The sequence below is a fragment of the Salmo salar genome, chromosome 13, assembly GCF_965601325.2.
Source record: "Salmo salar chromosome 13, fSalSal1, whole genome shotgun sequence".
In the NCBI taxonomy this organism is placed as follows: Eukaryota; Metazoa; Chordata; class Actinopteri; order Salmoniformes; family Salmonidae; genus Salmo; species Salmo salar.
The window spans coordinates 62,957,325-62,976,672 of NC_138303.1; the positions used below are offsets into that span (position 1 = coordinate 62,957,325).

Genomic DNA, 19,348 nt, shown 5'->3' on the forward strand with positions numbered 1-19,348 from the left:
CAGCTTTCCAATCTTCAGGGATCTCGGACGATACGAAAGAGCGGTTGAACAGACTGGTAATAGGGGTTGCAACAATGGCGGCGGATAATTTTAGAAAGATAGGGTCCAGATTGTCTAGCCCAGCTGATTTGTATGGGTCCAGGTTTTGCAGCTCTTTCAGAACATCTGCTATCAGGATTTGGGTGAAGGAGAAGCTGGGGAGGCTCGGGCAAGTAGCTGCGGGGGGTGCTGAGCTGTTGGCTGGGGTTGGGGTAGCCAGGAGGAAAGCATGGCCAGCCGTAGAGAAATGCTTATTGAAATGTATCGGTGGTGACAGTGTTACCTAGCCTCAGTGCAGTGGGCAGCTGGGAGGAGGTGCTCTTATGGACTTACAGTGTCCCAAAACTTTTTGGAGTTAGAGCTACAGGATGCAAATTTCTGTTTGAAAAAGCTAGCCTTTGCTTTCCTGGCTGACTGCGTGTATTGGTTCCTGACTTCCCTGAAAAGTTGCATATCACGGGGGCTATTCGATGCTAATGCAGAACGCCACAGGATGTTTTTGTGCTGGTCAAGGGCAGACAGGTCTGGAGTGAACCAAGGACTATATCTATTCCTAGTTCTACATTTTTTGAATGGGGCATGCTTATTTAAGATGGTGAGGAAGGCACTTTTAAAGAATAACCAGGCATCCTCGACTGACGGGATGAGGTCAGTGTCCTTCCAGGGTACCCGGGCCAGGTCGATTAGAAAGGCCTGCTTGCAGAAGTGTTTTAGGGAGCGTTTGACAGTGATGAGGAGTGGTCGTTAGACCGCGAACCCGTAGCGGATGCAGGCAATGAGGCAGTGATCGCTGCGATCCTGATTGAAAACAGCAGAGGTGTATTTGGAGGGCAAGTTGGTCAGGATAATATCTATGAGGGTGCCCATGTTTACGGATTTAGGGTTGTACCTGGTGGGTTCCTTGATAATTTGTGTGAGATTGAGGGCATCTAGCTTAGATTGTAGGACTGCCGGGGTGTTAAGCATATCCCAGTTTAGGTCACCTAACAGAACGAACTCTGAAGATAGATGGGGGGCAATCAATTCACATATGGTGTCCAGGGCACAGCTGGGAGCTAAGGGGGGTCTATAACAGGCGGCAACAGTGAGAGACTTATTTCTGGAGAGATTCATTTTTAAAATTAGAAGCTCGAACTGTTTGGGCATAGACCTGGAAAGTATGACAGAACTTTGCAGGCTATCTCTGGAGTAGATTACAACTCCTCCCCCTTTGGCAGTTCTATCTTGTCGAACATCTCATTCCAAAATCATGGGCATTAATATGGAGGTGGTCTCCCTTTTGCTGCTATAATAGCTTCCACTCTTCTGGGAAGGCTTTCCACTAGATGTTGGAACATTGCTGCAGGGACTTGATCCATTCAGCCACAAGAGCATAAGTGAGGTCGGGCACTGATGTTGGGCGATTAGGCCTGGCTCGCAGTCGGCATTCCAATTCATCCCAAAGATGTTTGATGGGGTTGAGGTCAGGGCTCTGTGCAGGCCAGTCAAGTTCTTCCACACCGTGCTCGACAAACCATTTACGTATGGACCTCACTATGTGCACAGGGGCATTGCCATGCTGAAAGAGGAAAGGGCCTTCCCCAAACTGTTGCCACAAAGTTGGAAGCACATGCTGTAGCATTAAGATTTCCGTTCACTGGAACTAAGGGGCCTAGCCCAAACCATGAAAAATAGCCCCAGACCATTATTCCTCCTCCACCAAACTTTACACTTGGCACTATGCATTGGGGCAGGTAGAGTTTTCCTGGCATCCACCAAACCCAGATTTCGTCGGCCTGCCAGATGGTGAAGCGTGATTCATCACTCTAGAGAATGCTTTTCCACTGCTCCAGAGTCCAATGGCAGGAGCTTTACACCACTCCAGCCGACACTTGGCATTGCGCATGGTGATCTTAGGCTTGTGTGCGGCTGCTCGGCCATGGCAACCCATTTCATGAAGCTCCCGACGAACAGTTCTTGTGCTGACGTTGTTCCAGAGGCAGTTTGCAACTCTGTTGTGAGTGTTGCAACCAGAGGACAGGCTATTTTTACGCGCTACACGCTTCGGCACTCGCAGTCCCGTTCTGTGAGCTTGTGTGGCGTACCACTTCGCAGCTTAGCCGTTGTTGCTCCTAGACGTTTCCACTTCACAATAACAGCATTTACAGTTCATTTAAGTTAGCATATTTTTACCCATTTACCTGTAGGTGCCCTTCATTGCAAAGCATTGGAAAACCTCCCTGGTCTTTGTGGTTGAATCTGTGTTCGTAATTCAGTGCTCGACTGAGGGAGCTTAGAGATAATTATATGTGTGGGGTACAGAGATGAGGTAGTCATTCAAAAAAATCATGTTAACCATTATTATTGCACACAGAGTGAGTCCGTGCAACTTATTAAGCAAATATTTTCTCCTGAATTTATATAGGCTTGCCATAAGAAAGGGTTGAATACTTATTGACTCAAGACATTTCAGCTTTTCATTTTTTTATTAATGTGTAAACATTTCTAAAAAGATAAATCCACTTTGACATTATGGGGTATTGTGTTTAGGCCAGTGACACAAAATCTCAATTGAATCAATTTTATATTCAGGCTGTAACAACAAATGAGGCACAAGTCAAGGGGTGTGAATATGTTCTGAAGGCACTGTACATGCAAGTATGACATATTTGTTAGCTTTAACCCTCTATTAACATATTTGGAGTGATGTGTGGAAGAGGCATGATCAATATACAGTATGTTGCATAGCAGATATGATATATTGTAAATTCATTTAAGTTAGCATTTGCAGTTGAAAATTATTCACTGTAACTACACAAGTTTCAATCTAGGACCTAAAAGGGATCTTCGGCTGTTCCTTCTTTGAAAACCCTTTTTTTGATTCCAGGTAGAACTGTTTTGGGTTCCATGCAGAACCTTTTCCACTGAGGGTTCTACATGGAACCCAAAGGGGTTCTTTCTAGTTGGAACCAAAAACGGTTCTTCTATGGGACTCTTTTTTCTAAGAGTAGATCTCTCTAAACACCATATGCTCACAAGGTCACCTTCACCAAACACAGCACAGGAGGGGTACACGAGGATTAATATTTACCCTAGTCCTTCTTTTAGTTGCTTTAATTGTGTGGGGGGGGGGGGGGGTATGTCTGACTTCGTTGGTATCGTCCGATAGAGATTCTTTGAAATGCGTTTGTCTACTCCTTTTTGCCAACAGATTTGTTATCAAAGTAGCATCTGTCTCAATCAAGCAAGCCCAGGCATTATGTGTTCTCTGTCAGGCTTGAAAGAGAGAACATTTGTCTCATCCAGACTTGTTGACTCAAGACGGTGTAAGAAATGGGAGAAACTCTTGAGCTCACTAATGTCTACAAATCTAAAGAAATATTTTGAGTGAGCGAGTTTGGCAATTGTATTGCTAATGCAGCACTCAGGAGACCTCTTGGAAGCATTCTCTAATCCCTCTACACAGCTTCAACATCATGTCACTTTGTATTCTAATTACAAAGCTGAAAACGTAAGCTGCTACTGTTCAATTCATCAAATAGTGATATTAGTGTTAAGCACATTTTGCTGAGAAGCTTTAGCCTGTTATTTTAACATGTTACAATTACATTTGTGTTTAAATAAAATGTATTATTGTATTTCCAACCATTTTTAAACATGTATATTTCCGGTAGGGATGCACTGTGATTGTATTGATGTGGAAATTCAATACAGTCTCTTCATACCTGGAAATCTGTCGGTGCTCCAGTATCAGACTGTAAACAATAGATGTCATTCGACAGCAGTTGCTTAGTAACAGTTGGAACCAAGCCAGAGTATTTTGATAATCAGATCTGAGGTTCCCTCTATCTCTGACCTTGTTACCAGTCTGTCACTAATGTATCTGTGGCCACATTGAACATCAGCTATTGCTTCTATGCCTACAGGGAGGGCCTTGATATACTGTAGCATTTTCCCAGATGGATGGATAAGGTCGTTGCTGTAGAAAAGTAAAGTATTCTTAATCAACCCCCCCAAAAAAGTCCTCTTGAGGTGAACTGTGCAAGCACAGCTTTGGTGATGTAGTTATCGCTAAATCAGAAGTTCCTGATGATGATTACTGTGTATGCCTTTTGTGTATGATTGACAGTTTTGAAGATTCACTGGTTGCATTCCAATTTGCACCCTATTCCCTATATAGTGCGCTACTTTTGACCAGAGCCCATAGGTCAAAGGTAGTGCACTTTAAAGGGAATTTGGTGCCATTTAGGACAGAACTGTTCAGCCTCCTCGCTCTCTACCACAGGTTAGGACGCGGGAACGGAAAAATGTCATCTTCGGCATCGTAAGCCATTTTGCCCTTACACAGGATGCTCTTATCAATCTGCCTTATTATCTGGATGCTCTTCTGTCTCCTGATTTGCACTTGTGTCTCTGAGCGCTAGAATGACATTATCTCCCGGGAAACACCTGTATAATGGGAGAATTCATCCAGTGCCATCAATGGCTTCGTTTTATTCAGTGTAATGAATATCAGAGGAGGACCATAGAGGAGACAAGGTACTCCAAAATCATAATTATCCCTGGCATGAAGAGTTGTGTTATACTTTAGTCTGTATTTTTGGTTTTATAATAGTTTCCGGCAGTTGATGGATACATGCAGGTGTGCATTGACTGCATGATTCAATGACAGTGGGACTGCGAATTGTTTTGGATTACCCCTACCCCAATGGGTGTTTTTTGCTCAGAGTCACTGTTTAGGCCAAATGTTTAGAATGACAGGAAATTAGCTTTAAAACTGCAATAATTATAGCAAAAGATTAGCTTTTAAGCTGCACATTTTTCTCGCCGACCAATGGTGAAATGTGTAGAAATTGCAGGAAATGGGCTCGCAAAACTGTGGTACACCACTGGCAGATCAGCACCACAGTAAGCAACCCTGACCTCTAATTTAATGCCCCCTTGCTTTTCCATCCCCTTCAAAGTAGATTTCACCCAGAAACATCCACTGTGTGCTAGGGTACTGGAGAATTGGAGAATTTCTCTCCCAGTCTGAAGCCCTTACACAAGAAGGGATATGCCAAAATTGATTTGCTATTAGATGGTAAGTACTTGGCCTCGGTAGCGATGGGGAGCACTCCTGTAAGTGGTCAATTTTCTGTGCTTTACCAGTACTCACTCAAAATACTTTTTGGTTTACCTCTGATGGAAAATCCATTGGTGGAAACGGAAAGTATTCAGACCCCTCAACTTTTATCAAATATTGCTACGTTACAGCCTTATTCTAAAATGGATTAAATTTAAACAAATCCTCAGCCATTTACACACAATACAGAAATACCTTATTCACACACAGTACTGTACTAGTCAAAGGTTTTAGAACACCTACTCATTCCTGGGTTATACTATATTTTTACAATTTTGTACATAGTGGAATAACTACGAAATAACACTTATGGAATCATGTAGTAACCAAAAAAGTGTTAAACAAATCAAAATATGTTTTATATTTGAGATCCTTCAAAGTAGCCAGCCTTTGCCTTGATGACAGCGTTGCATACTCTCGGCAGTCTCTCAACCAGCTTCATGAGATAGTTACCTGGAATGCATTTCAATTAACAGGTGTGTTCAAAGTACATTTGTGGAATTTATTTCCTTCTTAATGCATTTAAGCCAATCAGTTCTGTTGTAACAAGATAAGGGTGGTATACAGAAGATAGCCCTATTTGGTAAAAGACCAAGTCCATATTATGGCAAGAACAGCTCAAATAATCAAAGAGAAACGACAGTCCATCATTACTTTAAGACATGAAGGTCAGTCAATCCGGAACATTTCTAGAACTTCGAAAGTTTCTTTAAGTGCAGTCGCAAAACCCATCAAGCGCTGTGATGAAACTGTCTCTCATGAGGACCGCCACAGGAAAGGAAGACCCAGAGTTACCTCTGCTGCAGAGGATCAGTTCATTAGAGTTACCAACCTCAGAAATTGCAGCCCAAATAAATAGACACATCTCAACATCATAGGTGAACAGATGATCTCCGCATGTGTAGTTCCCACCATGAAGCATGGAGGAGGTGGTGTGGGGGTGCTGTGCTGGTGACACTGTCTGTGATTTATTTAGAATTGAAGGCACACTTAACCAGCATGGCTACCACAGCAAATAAAGAAAACCCCTTATTTAACTAGGCAAGTCAGTTAAGAACATATTCTTATTTACAATGACGGCCTACCCCGGCCAAACCCAAACCCGAATGGGACTCCCAATCACAGCCGGATGTGATACAGCCTGGACTCGAACCAGGGGACTGTAGTGATGCCTCTTGCACTGAGATGCAGTGCCTTAGACCGCTGCACGACTCGGGATTGAGTAGGTGTGTTCAAACTTTTGACTGGTACTGTAAGTATTCAGAACCTTTGTTATGAGACTCGAAATTGAGTTTGGACTTGAACCCGATCAAACTAAAAATAGCTGTGCAGCAACACTCCCCATCCAACCTGACAGAGCTTGAGAGGATCTGCAGAGAAGAATGGGAGAAACATTGCAAATACAGGTGTGCCAAGCTTGTAGCGTCATACCCAAAAAGACTCAAGGCTGTAATTATTGCCCAAGTGCTTCAACAAAGTCTGAATACCTATGTAAATGTAATATTTCAATATTTTAATTTTTTTGGCAAACATTTAAAAAACAATTTCCCCATGTAATACTTCAAATAATAATGAGTTCATAATTCAAATACTTTCTAGTTTCTTACCTGGGTTTTTCCCCCAGTTAATAAGGCACTGCAAAAGTAGACAAAATTGTAAGTGTTTTGGTTAACTTTTTATTAATGTACTTTTACAGTAATTCTATTTAATCATATGTCAATTGTGTATTTATTTGTGCCCTTCCCCCTTACTCTGGTGAAGGCAGGCGCTGATGTGTGTGTGTGTGTGTTTGTTTGTGTGTGCACTAACCAACAAGTCAAGGTCATCAGCCGGGTCTATATTTTTTTCACTTCAATCAATAGGCAGCCCTGCAAGTTTGACAGCCTCAGTGTGTGAACCATGGAGTGAATGTACGCTTATTTATGATTGTTGTTTATTTTGTCTGTGTGCAGGGGTTCAGACCGTTTGAGTTTTTACCTCCACATGGGTTGGTAGAATGGAGTTTCTCTCACTCTTTTAAATCCTGACTTGCGTCTGTCTGTGTGTGTGTGCGTGTGTGCATTCGGAGGGGTGGGATAAAGTGGATGTCGAATTTCCATTGGACCTTGTGTACAATTGGGACATAAGGTAATCTTCATCTGTCTTGTGCTTGCGGATGCAGGTTGGCGTGAGAGGATGCAGGTTGACCTGTTGTGTAATGTGCCTCACTCTGCTGGTACATCTAATCTCTAGTTTAAGAGAGACCAAGCTACTTCTGAGTATGAGTGACAGCTTGAACAGGATTTCTATTACACACAAGTATTAGTTGATGACTCCAGGGACATTACCTCTGTGAACCCATCTCTCTGCAACTGCGTCATGTAACACTTGTACGTACACCCAAGCTTTACCACTGTCTGTAACCCTTTCCTGCAGTCAAATGACTAATGGCCTCATGGGTGGAATGTTATTAATTTTTTTCATAATTAAAAAATTAATAAACATTTTAAAAAAACAGCCAGAAATCTGATGTTTCTATGTCAAATGTTTTTTTTTTTTTTTTATATATTTCAGTCTTCTGTGATGTATATATAAAGTGTAATATTGGGTTGCAAACTTAAAATTGTGTGTGAGGTACAGTATATACTTTGAAATTTGTAGATTTGTTTAAGACTACAAAGAAACACTGTGTTGCCCTGATTTAGCTCACCACAGTAAAAGGTTAAAAGGTATGGTTCATCCAATCTACATGTTTTTTTGATGACGTTACAGCCTGTAGTTATCTTTGCTAACATTGGGATATTAGATTACATCACAGGTGGCTGGGGGCACCTTAATTGTGGAGGACAGGCTCATAATAATGCCTGGAGCTGAATAAATGGAATGGTATTGAACACATCAAATACGTGGTTTCCATGTGTTTGATACCATTCCATTCACTCCATGTCAGACATTATAATGACCCGTCTTCCCTTCAGCATCATGGATGACATAAATTGTTGTGGACGATGCTAAATCATGCTGACTACTAAAAGTAAATTATGGATTTATTATGGATTCTGCTGTCACTGCTGGCCTACAAAAGCAATTCAAGGTAAGATTCATTTTGGGTCCTACTAATCACCCCAAACAACCCAAAACAACTCAAAAGTACCCCAAACAGGTACCCAAAATAATATTTATTTTTTGTGTAAGATTCAATTTGTTTCAATATGGTTTTATAATAGAGCCTTGTTAGACATGTTATACAGTGCCTTCAGAAAGTATTCATACCCCTTGACTTATTCCACATTTAGTTGTTAAAGCCTGAATTCAAAATGAATAATAATTTTTTTAAATCTCACCCATCTACACACAATACCCCACAATGAGAAGTGAGAACATGTTTTTAGAAATTGCTGGAAATGTGTTGTAAACGAAATACAGAAATATCTAATTTACAAAAGTATTCACGCCCCTGAGCCAATACACATTAGAATCACCTAAGAGCTTTGCACACCTGGATTGTACAATATTTGCATTGTTATTTTAAAAATTGTTAAAGCTCTGAAGTTTTCAAGCCGATTTAAGTCAAAACTGTAACTAGGCCACTGAGGAACATTCAATGTTGTCTTGTAAGCAACTCCAGTGAATATTTGGCCTTGTGTTTAAGGTTATTGTCCTGCTGAAGGTGAATTTGTCTCCCAGTATCTGTTGGAAAACAGACTGAACCAGGTTTTCCTGTAGGATTTTACCTGTGCTGTGGTTGAAACTGTGTTTGAAATTCAATGCGTATAGACCAGTGACACAAAATCTCAATTTAATCCATTTTAAATTCAGGTTGTAGCACAACAAAATGTGGAATAAGTCAAGGGGGTGTGAATACTTTGTGAAGGCACTGTATATCACTGCAATGCTGACAACTTCAACCTTTCAAATCTAGATCCCAATTCTGACTGTTGGGATTATGATTTCTATAGGAAGGGACGAAAACAATACACTAAGAAGATATATTAGGACATCCTGGTAAAGACCTCTCAATATGCACATGATTTATGCCAATTAAAACCTGCAGATTGTCCTCAGACAACAAAACAATATTAGGTAAACAGTTTACCTTAGAAGTTGAAACAGTGTAACCGCCAAAATGTTACTTTTAAAAAAAAAAGAATCACCTGAAATAGCATTAACGTGGTATGACTGAAAATAATGGGTCAAATGTTAACTGTTATCCAATTATCTACACTTGATCTGATACAGTATCATGGTCTATCTTGCCATCATCTGCAGGCATTTAGAGCCATAGCATTCTGATGAGTCGTGTTGCTGAAAGCCAAATGTGCCTGTATTGGTGTCCTCTGCTTCTTTTAGGTGTAGAAGGGTCAAATCTGTGAGTTAATGCATTTTCAAGGGCTTGTTTTAAAGATCTGACCCAGGAGAATGTAGCTAAGTAGTGACAATATAGGTGGGAATCACACAGACTATAAGCTTAAATGCATATTTGTGTATTATTTACAGTATGCATTATCTTTGACATATTCCCTGTGGCTCAAATGTTGGTCAATACATTTGTTTTCAATTCAGGTGCATTATCCAACATAAAAGATAACACACAGGCTTCACCCAGAAAATGCATGCCTTATTTATTTCAAAAAGCATAGCTTATAAGCGGTAAAGCACAAAACAGGGCCATTGCTTGTCTGAGAATCACGTAGGTGCTGTAACAACAGCTGTGATTTGAATCTATCATCGCGTAATAATCACTTCGCTCTCAGTCGGACATAACACCTGAAACATTACATTTATAACTAAGTTCTTGTTCATCCACAATAATTTGTAGATGTTTGATTCTGCTCGGGGTAGGAAATGGATACAATCAATCCGTTAGCAAAGGATTTTAGCCTAGCTCCCTCTGCGTGGATATTGCTATTGCTTGAGCCAATAGACCGCTCCGTGTCCCACGTCACAGTTTACAGGACGTGACGTGGGATGATCAATTGAAACAGGCTACACCTGAGCTCAATTTCGAGTCTCATAGCAAAGGGTCTGAATATTTATGTAAATAAGGTATTTCTGTTTTTATTTTTTATACTTTTTATTTTTTTCGAAAAAGCTGTTTTTGGTTTTTCATTATGGGGTATTGTGTGTAGATTGATGAGGAAAAATTATAATTAAATCAATTTTAGAATAAGGCTGTAACATAACAAAATGTGGATAAAGTCAAGAGGTCTGAATTCTTTCCGAATGCACTGTAAGTCAGGCCCAGAGTTTTTCCTGGTCAGGGTAAACACCTGTTCCAAACATAAGCATATACACTATCGTTCAAAAGTTAGAAATCACTTAGAAATGTCCTTGTTTTTGAAAGAAAAGCCATTTTTTTGTCCATTTAAAATGACATCAAATTGATCAGAAATACAGTGTAGACATTGTTAATGTTGTAAATCACTATTGTAGCTGGAAACGGCTGATTCTGAATGGAATATCTACATAGACGTGCAGAGGCCCATTATCAGAAACCATCATTCCTGTGTTCCAATGGCACTTTGTGTTAGCTAATCCATATTTATCATTTTAAAAGGCTAATTGATCATTAGAAAACCCTTTTGCAATTATGTTAGCACAGCTGAAACTGTTGTTCTGATTAAAGAAGCAATAAAACTGGCCTTCTTTAGACTAGTTGAGTATCTGGAGCATCAGCATTTGTGGGTTCGATTACAGACTGAAAATGGCCAGAAACAAAGTACTTTCTTCTGAAACTCATTAGTCTATTCTTGTTCTGAGAAATGAAGGCTATTCCGTGCGAGAAATTGCCAAGAAACTGAAGATCTCGTACAACGCTGTGTACTACTTCCTTCACAGAACAGCGCAAACTGGCTCTAACCAGAGTAGAAAGAGGAGTGGGAGGCCCCGGTGCACAACTGAGCAAGAGGATAAGCACATTAGTGTCTAATTTGAGAAACAGATGCCTCACAAGTCCTCAACTGGCAGCTTCATTAAATAGTACCCGCATAACACCAATCTCAACGTCAACAGTGAAGAGGCGACTCCGGGATGCTGGCCTTCTGGGAAGAGTTACTCTGTCTGTGTTATTTTGCCCATCTTAATCTTTTCTTTTTATTGGCCAGTCTGAGATATGGCTTTTTCTTTGCAGCTTTGCCTAGAAGGCCAGCATCCCGGAGTCGCCTCTTCACCGTTGACGTTGAGACTGGTGTTTTGGATTAGCTAACACAACATGCCATTGGAACACAGGAGTGATGGTTGCTGATAATGGGCCTCTGTACGCCTATGTAGATATTCCATAAAAAACTGCTGTTTCCAGCTACAATAGCCATTTACAACATAAACAATGTCTACACTGTATTTCTGATCAATTTGATATTATTTAATGGACAGAAAATGTGCTTTTCTTTCATAAACAAGGACATTTCTAAGTGCCCCCAAACTTTTGAACGGTAGTGTAGGTGTCATGTCTTGCCCGTGTGTTGTGTAGATATTATCATTATTTTATAGGTATTATCATACTGTATTATTATATTACCAATTTATTCTCCAAGTTAAGATCCAGTCAAAGAACAATGCACTTAAGGCCAGCGGGAGAGTAGTGTGTGTATCATATTATGCAAATGTGGAGGGTAACCTCTTGGTAAGGCCAAGGGTGGCATGACAAGAAGCCTTGTGTCGTCCATGTTGAGTGCCCCATCCCCCTCCCAGACCCCCCTGGAGCTGTTTACTGTTTACCTGCATGTCCTCCAGACAGAACCCCGGGATGACCAGGGCAGACCCTCCAGATGGCTGATGGCCAAGGAATTTTATCCAACCCTGTATGACAAGTCACGATCCAAACTTTCACTGACATGCTGTAGTCACCGACTGGGACTTTTAGCCTGTGGTAGCCATTGTAAAAAAATGTGCCAAATACAGCAGTGGTGGAAAAAGTACCTAATTGTCATGCTTGAGCAAAAGTAAAGATACCTTAATGGAAAATGTCTCAAGTGAAAGTCACCCAGTAAAATACTACTTGAGTAAAAGTTTTAAAGTATTTTTTTTTAAGTATCAAAAGTAAATGTAATTGCTAAAATATACTTAAGTATCAAATGTAAAAGTATAAATCATTTCACATTGCTTATATTAAGCAAACCAGGCACCATTTTTTTAATTGTTATTTATTTACAGATAGCCAAGGGCACACTCCCAACACTCAGAAATAATTTACAATTGAAGCATTTGTGTTATTGAGTCTGCCAGATCAGAGGCAGTAGGGATGACCAGGGATGTTATTTTGAGATGTGTGTGAATTGGACAATTTTTCTGTACTGCTAAGCATTCAAAATGTAACGAGTACTTTTGGGTGTCAGGGAAAATGTATTGAGTAAAAAGTACATTATTTTCTTTAGAATTCTAGTAAAGTAAAAGTTGTAGAAAATATCAGTAATTACATAAAGTAAATAAACCCCCCAAAACTACTTAAGTACTTTACACCACTGAAAGGTAGCATTAGTCCAGTAGATAAGCACCAAAAAATGCCATGTTGTTGTTCACTTTTGTATTAATGATTTCATGAATGCGAAGTTGAATATTTTCCGGCAGGCAATAGGCAATTGTTTTTGGAGATTATTTACAGAAAGTATTTTTCATAGCTGCCATTCTTAGCCTCACCAGCATCTAAAGCTGATATTCAATCAATTGGCAATGGTGGATTTCCGGATAGCACTTTCGGAAGTGTGTTTGAAATGCACACCGGCATGTGCAAGATGAAGGGAGTTGAAACTATATTCAGAAAGTGGCAGTCCTATGTCGTGAGCCTTTCAGGACTAAATGCAACCTGACTAAGTGCATCCAACCAGACAGACAACTTCTAAATAAAGTATTAACTCTCTCCATCCGAAAAATTGAATGCAAGTCTGAAAGCACTGTTACAAAATCCCCCAATCACTCTAATGGACATTGCAATTTTTACCTTGGGGGTGTAGATTGAAATCAACAAATGAAAGGCATGATAGACTACTTTAAGTAACAGAAGCAAAGCATAGTTATGAGAGTGCAGTGGGAATGAGGGCATATGAATGAGCATGAATACAGTTTTAGAATACAGCTGGTGAAATGCTGAATATTGTTTTTATTCAGTGATAAATAGCATTATAAAAATGTGTACCTGCAGTGGTAAATGTGTGACATCGCTCATGCATTATGTGGTTTTGGTTCACCTGATGTTCAGATTATTGCTATACAAGTTCATTAATACAAAATATTGTTATTATTGCATAATCCTAATTTGCTGAATTTACAAATTCAAATTACTCCCTTGGACCCACTCTTATCTATATGAAACAGACATGCTCATGATGAACAAAAACAATAATTGAAGTTTGGCTGATCTGCCTTCAGAAAGTATTCACACTCCTTGACTTTTTCCACATTGTGTTGTGTTACAAAGTGGGATTAAAATTGATTTGTAATTTTTTTCTGTCAATGATCTACACAAAATACTCAGTGGAAGATTACATTTTTATTAATGGAAAATAAAATACTAATATATCTTGATTAGATAAGTATTCAACCCCCTGAGTCAATACATGTTAGAATCACCTATGGCAGCGATTACAGCTGTGAGTCTTTCTGGGTAAGTCTGTAAAAGCTTTGTACACTTGGATTGTACAATATTTGCCCATTATTCTTTAAAAATTGTCCAGCTCTTTCAAGTTGGTTATTGATCATTGCTAGACAGCCATTTTTAAGTCTTGCCATATATTTTCAAGTTGATTTAAGTTAAAACTGTAAATAGGCCACTCAGGAACATTCAATGTCGTCTTGGTAAGCAACTCCAGTGAATAATTGGCCTTGTTTTAGGCTAAACCAGTTTTTCCTCTTGGATTTTACCGGCGCTTAACTCTATTATGTTTAATTTTATCCCCCCAAAAACTCCATGTGTAACGTTCGTCAAAAGGAGTCGACCAAGGTGCAGCGTGGAATATGTTCATCTTGTGATTTATTTACTCAGAACACGATAAAAGGTAATGAACAAAGAAAATACGACCGTCACGTTCTGTAGGCACACAAAGCAATACAAAAATAAGATCCCACAACTACAGGTGGGGAAAGGCTGCCTAAGTATGATTCCTAATCAGAGACAACGATAGACAGCTGCCTCTGATTAGGAACCATACTCGGCTCAAAACAAAGAAATAGACATCATAGAATGCCCACCCAACACCCTGTCCTAACCACATAGCATACTCATAACATGGTGCAGCCACCACCATTCTTCAAAATATGAAGAGTGACGTGTTGTTGGATTTGCCACAAACATAACACTTTGTATTTAGGAAAAAAAGTTGGCACATTTTTTGCAGTATTACTTTAGTGCGTTATTGCATGTTTTGGAATATTTGATTCTGCTCAGGCTTCCTTCTTTTCACCCTGTCATTTAGGTTAGTATTGTGGAGTAACTACAATGTTGTTGATCCATCCACAGTTTTCTCCTATCACTGCCATTAAACTCTGTAACCTCACGGTGAAATCTCTGAGCGGTTTCCTTCCTCTCTGGCAACTGAGTTAGGAAGGACGCCTGTATCTTTGTAGTGACTGACTGTATTGAAACACCATCTGAAGCATACAATTAATAACTGCACCATGCTCAAAGGGATGTTTGCTTTTTTTACCCATCTACCAAGAGGTGCCCTTCTTTGCGAGGCATAGGAAAATCTTCCTGGTCTTTGTGGTTGTATCTGTGCTTGAAATTCACTGCTTGACTTAGGGACCTTACTGATAATTGTATGTGTGGGGTACCGAGATGGGGTATTTATTTAAAAATAATGTTAAAAACTATTATTGCACACAGAGTGAGACCATGCAACTTATTATGTGACTTGTTAGGCACATTTTTACAAATTAAGTTATTTAGGCTTGCCATAACAAAAGGGTTGTGAATACTTTCTGAAAGCATTATACTAACAGTCATGATGCAGTTGTAGTCTGTCTCCCAAATAGCACCCTATTCCCTACATAGTGCACTTCTTTTGACCAGAGCCCTTGATTTTTTTATTATTATTTTTTATTTATTTACTGGGCAAGTCAGTTAAGAACAAATTCTTATTTACAGTGACGGCCTACCCCGGTCAAACCCAGACGACGCTGGGCCAATTGTGTGCCGCCCTACGGGAATCCCAATCACGGCCGGTTGTGATACAGCCTGGATATACAGGGAATAGATTGCCTCTGGGACGCAATTGCACTGTGGTTGTGCCAGAACACCTCAGTCCTCTTCTTCTGTTCACTCCACGTACAGCTCCATTTAGTCTATTAGAGACAAGAGATCCCTCATAATCTAAAACAGGAATTCCCTCTCACAGTTTGGACATGAATATATGCAAAACACACCAGCAGATGACAAATGTTTTGAAATGGGCTACAACATCATGGCATCTCATAGTGTGGACTAGGCAGACATTTTGAGGTGATGTATTTAATCTAGAAAAATCCATTGTCATCACTGTAAACTGCAGGCGTGTTGGTTTTTGTCACTAAGCAATGGTGCTTAAAATCTTCACAACAGAAGTGAGCCATTCAAGAGTATTTGTATTATCCATAGTTCTTATAATTTCCAGACAAATCTTGTGGTCTGCTTTAGTACTGAAGAGCCTGAGAACTCTTTACAGCTCACAATGTGCTCTTAAGTGATTGTAACGTTCAGGCGCTGTTTAGAGAGTTATCAGGAACCAGTCTAACCCTCCCTCAGCTGCGGACGGTATTCCTCTGGGGTCCAGTGGTTTGATGTGTGTGTCGGGCTATTGATTGGGGTGAAAATGAGGCACGGTGTGGTTGTGTTAATAAGCCCTCCATGAGGTCTGACATGAGCCGACACTACATTAATGAAGCACATCCTTCACTGCTGCCATCATATTTCCCATCAGATAAGATGGGGTAATGCTTAAGGCTTTTAATGAATTACATTTACATTTTGGTCATTTAGCAGACGCTGTTCTCCAGAGCCACTTACAGTCAGTGCATTCGACTAAGGTAGGTGAGACAACCACATATCTATTCAGAACATGATCATGATCATTATGAGGGAATCCAAGGATATTTTTTCCCAATGGTGCGAACTGTAAAATGCACGTTATTGTCATTGTAGATCTAATGCTGATTGCATTTGAGTAGGACTGTAGAGTACAGAATGTTAAACAAAGTAAATGGCAAAAAGTGAAAAGGTAAAAAACATTGATTTATTGTACCTTAATATAGCAGAATACATTGATAGATTAACGTTAGATGGATGAAGAGGAAAAATTTAGGGAATTCCAAGAAGGAATTTTAGTGATGGTCCTTGTTCGTACATAAGTACTGATTGAATCACTCAAAAAAATGCGTTATAGAAGTAAATAGAATGAAAATAGCTTATAATAAGCAGAGAAAAGAAAATGAACAGAGAAATATTGGAGTATACATTTATTATATTTCATATGCATTTTATTGTTTAAGGGACTGGTACATGTACACAAAAATGACAAATATTTGTTTTCTGAAAAATAGATTTAATCTCAGTGAGGAAAAACCTGTATAAATAAAGGTTAAATAACATTTTGAAAAAGGAGGTTTTGTAGAAGTACCCCCATCCGAGGTAGTGAGTAATTGGGTTGTTTTCTTTGTCATGAAAATTACAGGTTTAGTACCCACGTTGCATTGCACTAGCGTGACTCATGGAAACAGACTCTGTGTGTTCCCCATAGGGTCCTCCTCACCATGGCGGTGTGTGAAAGTGTGTGTATAAAACCTGCCAAGCTGGAAGGCACCATTGATTTAGCAGCAGCTTTCCCCCTTCCACTCTCAACCCTGCTGCCTAAGGCGGAGGGGGGAAGAGAGAGAGAGAGACACAGGCTGGCCCCAGGATGATGTACAGCACTGGGCTGGGTGATATCAAACCTCCCCTGGGTGCTAGGGGTCTAGATAGGCAGTTTTCGGGGCTAGATTGGTGTTAAGGATGCTAATACATGCTCTCTGTCCGTCCCTTCTGTCTGTGATATGTAAATAGACCTGCAGACGGTCCCCCCCCCCACTTCTCGCTCTCTCTCTTTCAAAGTGAGTGTGTGTGTGGGTGAGAGAGAGAGACCTGCCTCTGCTGTGCTGAGATGCAGAGAAAGCGAGAGAGGGTAAGAGAGCGAGAGAGTCCCACTTCTGCTTTCCCACTCTCATCGTTCCCCCTCCTGCTCTCTCTTGCCTGTGGAATATACTGACAAGGAATAATCTCTCAGGCACATACACGGCTGTGCAAACAAAACATTTGCTCTATTTCTTTTCTGTGAGTATGTTTGCCTCGATTTTCTATGCTAAGAAGCTAGGGAGAAGACTTGTACAGAATGCGAGGAAAGCCAAAATGCAGAAAGAGACGGTAGGTGTGAGATGTTTTCTGATTTATTTTGGTCAACAAATAGTGGCATAGTTTCAGAAGAATACAAAGTGAAAGTGTCCATCTGGATGTAAGAAGCATCTTTCTTGTTTATCATTTTGAAAGGCTCAGCTTTGTGGGCTATGCAATCTGTTCCTTAAAAGCATCTGTTCTACCGCATTTGAGAGCGAGCGTAAGAGACCTTAAAGCAACGCCGTATCTTTCTCATTAACTGCACAATATCCTCTTATCAGCTGTCCTCCGGTTACATTTCTCCTCAAACATCTCTGAAGTCCCCGATACAAAGTTTGACAATGTGTCTGTTGCACTAGAAGATTTCCCTCTTAAGTCTTCAGAGTCTTAAGATAAATCAGCATCGCTTCAGATTAGTCCAGGGGCAGTTGCTTACGGTACATTGCCAGTAGATACTGTTTAACAGATAGACAGATTGGGAAGTGTGTTTTGGTCCTGTAAGAAGTCCTACTGACATTGCTGAGACTGAGATTGTCCCAATATGGACACCGTATGAGTGTTTGGGATTGTACGTGTTGTGTACGTGTCATAAGTCACCTGGGATGGTGTGTGATTAATGTGACTTACGTGAAGTAGAAAGTAAGTAGTCTATTTTTGAAAGTATTTGATTTGCGGTGTGCTTTTATGCTTTTACAGATTTCTATGAGTTTTACATCGCTAGAGTTTCCACCTGTTTGTTTTTTTTCCCTGGAAAATCAGAATTTCAACCCTGGGCTTTAATATCGTTGAATAGGTTAGATCCTAAGATTTTTATAATCCAGAACATGTTGAAACTTAAATAGGGGCTATTGAGGAAATTGTCGGTTGTTAGCTCTTTTCAATTGGCTTTCAACATGTTTCTGCTCTAGGGCTAAGTCGCTCACTCCCAAGCCCGTTATGCTGCACAAGCCTCTGGTGGTGGAATCTAAGCAAGCTGTACAGTAAACCAAAAAATGTGTTGTCCTCTATGGCTTATATTGTGATGTGGATTTGTTCACTTAAACACCATGATGTCTAGCAACAATAGAGCTGATTTGCAATGGGGATGTGGAGAGTCTGGGGTGGGACGTATTGATCCAGATTGGAGACTAGAGGAGTCAGAGGGACAAGGTAGTCTCGCAGGGCCAACCTTCCAAATTTTGTCTTGTTGACTCGACTATTGGAAGTCTGGAGGTTTTTAGTTTAGAATGTTGTGTTGGAATGGAAGCGCTGGCTGCCGACCAAATTGGACAAGGAAAGTTTTAGTAGCATACATTTTGGTATCTTATGTTATTTGCAAAAATGGCAAAAATTATTGAAGCTGAAGTCTTATATCTCCCTCTCTAACTTTAGGCATCAGCTGTCAGAGCAGCTTACCGGTCACTGTACCTGTACACAGCCTATCTGTAAATAGCACACCCAACTACCTCATCCCCATATTGTTACTTATCCTCTTGCTCTTTTGCACCCCAGTATCTCTACTTGGACATCATCTGCACATCTATCACTCCAGTATTAATCCTAAATTGTAATTATTTTGCCTCTATGATCTATTTATTGCCTTACCTTCCTACTCTTCTACATTTGCACACACTGTACATAGATTGTTCTATTGTGTTATTGACTGTACATTTGTTTCTGTGTAACTCTGTGTTGTGATTTTTGTCGCACTGCTTTGCTTTATCTTGGCCAGGTCACGGTTGTAAATGAGAACTTGTTTTCAACTGGCCTACCTGGTTAAATAAAGGTGAAATAAAATAAATAAAGACATTTTTTTAGCTTGTTGTAAGTAAGAAAGTAGTTGTTTTAGTGTGATATATTTTGAAATGGATGAATTACCAACCAGGGGTATTTTTTGCTCACTGTACTCACCA

The 19,348-nt window shown here is 40.1% G+C and overlaps 1 protein-coding gene across 26 annotated transcripts in view; it reads left to right on the top strand.

Annotated features, from left to right (window-relative positions):
• dlg2 (discs, large homolog 2 (Drosophila)) overlaps positions 1-19,348 on the top strand; it is a 405,714-nt gene that overhangs the window by 247,906 nt on the left and 138,460 nt on the right. For 2 of the 26 annotated variants that reach the window (XM_045693444.2, XM_082960269.1), the window contains exon 1: positions 17,228-17,486. The exons of 22 other annotated variants lie outside the window; for them this stretch is intronic. In XM_045693444.2, the coding sequence (XP_045549400.1) occupies positions 17,403-17,486 (84 nt within the window). In that variant the 5' untranslated portion in view covers positions 17,228-17,402. Of the gene's footprint in view, positions 1-17,227; positions 17,487-19,348 lie in introns of those variants that run through there. 2 more of the 26 variants (XM_014136960.3, XM_082960265.1) reach the window with 1 other exon arrangement.